The sequence below is a fragment of the Polypterus senegalus genome, chromosome 2, assembly GCF_016835505.1.
Source record: "Polypterus senegalus isolate Bchr_013 chromosome 2, ASM1683550v1, whole genome shotgun sequence".
Taxonomy (NCBI): Eukaryota; Metazoa; Chordata; class Cladistia; order Polypteriformes; family Polypteridae; genus Polypterus; species Polypterus senegalus.
The window spans coordinates 284,176,905-284,184,035 of NC_053155.1; the positions used below are offsets into that span (position 1 = coordinate 284,176,905).

General features: G+C 34.8%; 1 protein-coding gene across 1 annotated transcript; it reads right to left on the reverse strand.

Moving 5' to 3' along the window:
• Nucleotides 1–4,596: 4,596 nt before the first annotated feature.
• Nucleotides 4,597–5,547, reverse strand: LOC120524567 (olfactory receptor 5V1-like). Its single transcript, XM_039746399.1, has one exon. It carries the CDS (start codon nt 5,545–5,547, stop codon nt 4,597–4,599), a length of 951 nt encoding a protein of 316 aa, XP_039602333.1.
• Nucleotides 5,548–7,131: the final 1,584 nt, after the last annotated feature.

Consider the following 7,131-nt stretch of genomic DNA (forward strand, 5'->3'; position numbering starts at 1 on the left):
ATAACCACATCAAATTTAATTAGGTTTATATTGGATATGGAAAAGATTCACCCTCTTTAGAAAAACACACGGTATTATTGTGGCATTTCCCTTGGATTACCCTTTCTTCCTTGTTGGACCTAGATATATTATCCAGGGATAAGTGATCTCACCCAGTTCGTTACTGGATTTGTCTACTCTTGCACCTTAAGATTAACACATACTGTACATAGATATACACATACACACCACACAAGCACCGTATGAATAATGCCTGCACAGCCCGTCACTCCCTAGCACTTTAAGAGAGATACTTATCATGGTATTGACAATATATAATGTCTTAGGTATATTTTGGACCTAAATATTACTTTGGTTTCCAAAAGCATGTGATATTACAAACATTTGATTGGCTGGCTGTCCATATGATGGATGACTCGCCCAACATTTTTGATTTGTTTAAGCTTCTTCATTTCCCAAGCCATAAAATAATCAGTATAGTTTTTGATTTTTTAATGCTTCTCCATTTTCCAAGTTATAAAATAATCAATATGACCTGAGGCATTCACAGCCATTTCCTTGGTATTCTGCTTTCTTTACACATATGCTTTATGCTGATAGTTTACTGGTACAATTCAGGACTATAAAATGCTTTGATGTTAATCGCCCGTAAGTTTAGTTTATCTTGTTTGTCTGAGGAAAATACAGAAAAAGCATAAGTATCTTATTAGAAAATGTGGATCTGTCACACTAGGGCAACACACAAAAATATTTTTTTCAGCTTTATTTAATCGATACAACCTAGGGCTCGATGAGGGACTGGGGCACTTCTCCGGCTAGAAGGAAAAATTGAGTGGGCAAAATACCATCATATTTCAACATGACAATGACATTTACATTTGCTTACATGGCTGACACATTTATCCACGGTGACTTACAACATTTATGATACAATTATTTAAATTAATTTTGGTTTACCAATTGGAGCACAGACAGGTCAAGTCCCTTGCTCATGGTCACATAGGTTCAGTAGTAGGATTTGAACCCACAACCACAGAGTTTGAAGTCCAACGCCTTAAACACACAATTCCCGACTCAAAGGACACAGCAAAATTGACCACACAGTGGCTGAAGGAGAAAAAAGAATGTCCTTATGTGGCAAAGGCAGAGCCCAGACCTGAAGCCTACTGAAAATCTGTGGACTGATTTGAAGTTTGGGCCACCAGTGGTCACCATCCAATCTCACTGAATGTCATCATTTCTGTAAAGACCAATTCTCTAAAGACAAGTGAGCAAATACTGCTTGGTCTAGATGTGCAAAGTTGGTGCAGAAGAATCCTAAGAGACTCAAGGCTGTACAGCAGCGTTTCTCAACCTTTAATTATTTGCCACCGAGTTTTCATAACAGTTTTAATCTCCCCACTAACATTTTTTTGAAATGTAGATGCATATTTTATTATACCTACTTAACTTTTATCAACATGTATCTAACTCTATATTTATTTTTCTAGTATCAGAATGTAGTTTAAGTTAATTTGTTTTGGTTTCAACAGATGTTTTTTTCATATTTTTGATTCTTGTTTTCTTTTTTTCAGATCTTCGCGCCCCCCTTTTTGTTACTTCACACCCCCCTAGGGGGGCCCGCCCCACAGGTTGAGAACCACTGCTGTACAGTATACTTAAAGCAAATGATTCCACCAAGTGCTGACATTTTGAGAATGTGTGTGTGTGTTTGTGATCCTTTACTAATTCAAACTTTATCATTTTTTAATTTGCTATTATAACTTTCACTTGTGATGTTGTGGATTACATTGAGTAAATAAAGTTAAACAATATTTTTGTGCATTTTCATATAGGTTGTAGGACAACAAAAAGTGAATATTTTCCAAGGGGGTGATTCTTTTATATACCCACTGTAAGTTTCTCAATTTCAGTATTACATCCATTACACATGTTGTTGTATTTGATTGCCTTATAATGAAATTTTAAGAAACAATTATATATATAGTAAATGCATTAAGAGGTTCAAGTATGCATTTTCATGTAAGTTTAGTCAAGAACATACTGTACATTATTGTTTGGCAGTTCAAGAAAACAATAAATACCTTTAGATGTAAAAGTAATACATGATCGCGGCCCTTAAGTGCAGTGCAGTGTATGCGCACAAGTCCATTTCCAGGACAGAAGACCTGACAGTGTATCGCCAAACAACAAGCGACTCCTGGGTCAAGACCGTTCTTTTGGTCTGTAGTTTAAGATTTATAATCTTTGTCACTGGACATTCGTCTATATACTGTACATTTTATGTGCAGTCATTGTGCTGATATTTTCTTAATGCACAGGCAGTTGGAGAGAACCGAATGATGACTGCAGGAAAGACACCGACACATAAGGTTTCAATGAAAACTGCCTTCAAAATGTACTTTGGAATCTCAATTCAAATTCGCGGCTGAGTTCATTCACCACCATAAATGCATTATAATTTTAACGTGTTATCGGTTCTGGTGGATCTTTGATTACTGCCCCATTGGAGTTTCGGATTCAGTGTCAGATGGCATGTGAGGCCATTATAACATGCCAGTCTGTTAATTTACAGCAGATTTTCCATGTGTAGATCTGCACTATGCAGCGAAGAAACGCCTGTATTTGTGGAGACAGTCATGTGATCACACGCTCACTTCTCAATGAAAAGAAGACCGCATAAGACCCAGAACGTGACGTGTAAACCGTTGCACTCTTGTAAACCATTGCACTCTTATAAGAGAGTGCACAATGACTAACATGGCATATGAGTTATATATGAGGATATTTCTAATGTGCACAATAAAAAGAAAAGACGAAAAAAATGATAAGAAAGAATCAATTATTGTAAATATTTATTGTGCAGATATTCAGCACTATTACACAAATAAATATAAAGCAAGTAAAATGACAGTGCAAAATATATATAAAAAAAAACCTGAATTCAGATACACTATAGATATACACAGTGAAACATGGATAAAATAACAATACACAATACACCCTTCCCATGCACATCCATTTATCCAGTTCAAGACCGCGGGTTGTCTGTGTCTGATCTGCCGCCGTTGCGCACAAGGCAGAAAGGAATTCCGGATAAGGTAGTCAGTCCATTCCAGCACACACACTCAAGCTTACTGACTCCATTTAGAATCGTCAATAAAATAACATTCACGTCTTTAGGAGCTGAGAAGATATTCTTCGGCACTCCGCGGCCATGAACAGCAATAAAAAAAGCCCAGTACTGTATTATAAATCCATCGAAAAAGCGTCACATGTTGCGTAATTTCACAAAGGGACGAGTCACTCTGGAGTTAAAGGCAAATTTTATTTTGGGAAGACTGCCACATAGCATAGACAGGATATATTCAACTTTGCATTACAAAGATCGGTGAAACTGCTATTAAATTAAATTTGCATATTACGTATACATCTGAATTCTAAACTAATTAACGAAAACGTTTTGGTAACTGAATCAGCCTCTAAAGATAGGCACAAAGGTTTTTTCGTAATCTTAAGCTATTAACTTTTTATGGTTTCATTAGGATGCGGACAATGTATTGTAATCTGTCTAGAAATATCTATCTATCTATCTAAAAGTCGATTTATTATGGTTATAAAAAACTCAATCAATCATCAATTTTGCTTTAAGTAAGTTTATTACAGTCAACTTTTATGATTTTAACATCACTAACTTTGCTCGTTTGTATTTCTGCTAGTAACCTTTCTGTATGTCTGTGCCAAAGCTGCATCGAAAGCTTGCAAACTGTAATCTTTTTAGTTAGCTAATAAAAACTGTAATTTTGCTTGACTTCTCATTGCATCCATAATGGCTAAATCGGGACAACACCCTAGTACTACTCTTAATAACCAAGAAAACTAATGAAGCGTTCGTTTAAATAAAATTCATATATGGTAATAATAAAATGAATATCCGTTTGATATATAAAAAACTGCTATTGTTGTTCTTTGGTTAATATTGTAAACCTCTAGGCCTCCAATATCAGTACAGGATTATGAAAAAAAAAACACTTTAAATGTAAAAATAACTGTCATAATCGTTTAATATATTCCAGCATATATCAGATTTAAAGAAAATTGCGGTTTGGGTCGGTGATGAGTCTCTTTCTGCAGCCTTGTCACGTATTAAACGCAACATAAAACAATAGTTTATGCGGTATGATATCGCAATAAGCCGCGGCTCCCTGCGTAGCTGAATACCGTGTTTGAGAAGGCTGTTATGAGAATGTTAAAATACAATGATTTTTTTTAAGTGTATTAATTGATCGTTTCTGTTTGTCAGTTACGCATAATATTAACGATGTTTGAGTAAATTAAAGCATATTTGAAATATGTTTTTTTAACCTTGCATTATATTTAAGAGGCATTTTGCTTTTCGTTTTAAATTAAACATATTATATTATAAAATTAAACACGCTTATATTATAAACTGTTGTTTTAATATATGGTAACATTATTTCAAGAAGCGTTATCAATAATACGTTAGGAAAGGCGTCTTGACCTTGTAGAGGAAAAAAATCTGAGCTTTTAATATTGTTCCGTTTCGTCATTAATTGGAATTCTGAATCAGTCTTTTTATGCAGGCGGAACATTAATTGACCATATCAATTTTCGGACAGCACTTTTAATATCCTTATTCCTAAAGCTGTAAATTAAAGGGTTGACCATTGGCGTAAACACACAGTATAAAAGAGACACCAGCATTCTCGATTGGGGGGATACGACATTTGTGAGAAGGATTACATAAACGAACGCGCTCGCGATATAAAATGTCAGAACTACTAATAAGTGTGAGCTACACGTAGAAAAGGCTTTTCGTCGTCCGTCACTTGACGCAATTCTAAAAATCGCTATCAGTATTTTAATGTAAGAAAATACTACTAAGATTAAAGGTACGTAAATAATTATTAGGGCTAGTGTAAGTCCCAGATGAATTACATGGGAGGTATCTGCGCAAGCCAAAATAAGTACTGGATGGAAATCGCAAAAACAATAATGTATTTTGTTAGGACCGCAAAAAGGCAGTTGAAGTGACTGATATATCGATATAACTGGACAACTAAACCCACACCCCCAAGCCGCTGCAGCCGACAAAACACATGCATTTCTTGTTATTATGCTGTTGTAACGGAGAGGATTGCATATCGCAACGTAGCGGTCAAAAGCCATCACCGCTAGTAAAAAACAAACGGTGCATTCGGATGACAAAAAAAGGTACATTTGTAGAAAACACGCAGGGTAGGAAATTACATTGTCATGTACCACAAGCACGGCTAACATTTTGGGGCTGATAGTTGTTGTTGTCAGTAAATCTACCAAAGCCAAATTAGCAATAAAAAAATACATCGGAGTATGAAGTCTGTGATCCAGGACAATCAATGCAAACACAAGTAAGTTGCCTAGGAGCGTTACGATGAATACAATCAAGAAGAATGAAAATAGTTCTTTTTCATATCTCTCCAAACCGGGAATTCCGCCAATTATAAATTCTTTAATTGTAGTGACAGATACGTTCGACTGTGTCATCGGGAAAACAGATGAAAAACTTCTGGAAAAAAAGCAAACATGTTGTTAAAAGCGAACCAGAATAAATTATTGTATACATTCACATAGAAATTAGACATAAATAACCGCTTCTAACGGTCACCATGCCTATGCAATATGGAACAAATCCTGAAAACATAACATTCTTAAATGTACTTCATTCTGTTCAGAGTTTTGGGGGATCAGAGATTATCCCAGCTGTTTCGGGCTAACTAAAAAAAAAAACATCTCAGAACTAGACTCAAGTCCATCGCGTGGTCCAGTCACACACACACACACACACACACACACACACAAACGGGGTAGTTGTTGGTCTCGTCTATCAACTTAACACGCAGGTCTTTGTGAGGAAGGCCAGAGTATTCAAAGAAAAAAGACACGCGGCAGGTGAAATCGACCTCAGGATCCGTGCAGCAAAGAGTGAAAACGAGAAAAGGTCAAAACTATAGACACAGTTAGCTCACATTAAAATAAAGTTTAAGAACAATGAACTTTATTCGACTAAAGTTCATCTACTTATCATTTTAAATAAATAATTGCTTCCTACGAAGTTACCATTTTCTATAGTTAAAAATATATTTGTTGTAAAAAAACGAGAATGCGACAAGGGGAAAAGAACGCTAAATTAGTAAATCAACATAAAAACGTATATCAACCTGTCCGTATTTACAGATTATTTTCTCCTCAGTATTCTTCCGAAATGCCTTTTCGGATAGAAATGGAAGAAACCGGAACACAATGCACAGTCCTTCATCCTTATGAATACTCCTTCAAGCCTGCTGAAGGAGCGCTCATCTTTCCTGGGATTAATTATAGACAAGAAAAAAGAAAACACCAGATGCAATTTCAATTAAAACCTAAAACAACGATCAAAACAAACAAAAAAGCTTAACAGTTCTTTACTGGTGGATAAAGCCAGTACAAACTTTGCTATAATGTTGTGAATTTACAATAAAAAAAAAACAAAACATACACACACAAAAGATTCTATAGTTCTACAATATATCTATTCAATTTCGATCAGTGTTCATGACATCCCTTAATTATCAGAAAACATATTTTTGAAGACCATGTCAATTTACTTATCCTGTCATGTAAGATTGGCTATTTGTTTTTGCAAACCTTATACTTTACAAATAAAAAATGTTAAATTGTTAAAGTGACCATGGGACAGCAAAATAAAAGTAGGATCATACTCTTTAAAAAAAAAAATAAAAAAAAAATAAAATTTGGAATTTGTTTAATGAAGGAGTAATTAATTGTTCAGATACAGAATAACATCAAAATCACATTATGATATGTAAAGCACAGTGAATACAAAAATATAATCTACTTAACACTTTCAAAATATTTAATACAAATTGGATCATATAATCAAAACTTAAAGTCCTATCTCTACCCAATTCTCCAGTATATGAGCAAAAGGCCCATTATAATTCTAAGGTTTTTCATATAAATTAAAACACTAGAACAAAACCCAACAGGGGCAGAGGCCTGGCAGAATTATTTTGCATTGACATTAATACTTTATTGTATTATATGTATATGAAATATATATATGGATTT

Coding starts and splice junctions, on each gene's coding strand:
- LOC120524567 (XM_039746399.1), bottom strand. CDS start 5,547: ATGACACAGTCGAACGTATCTGTCACTACAATTAAAGAATTTATAATT.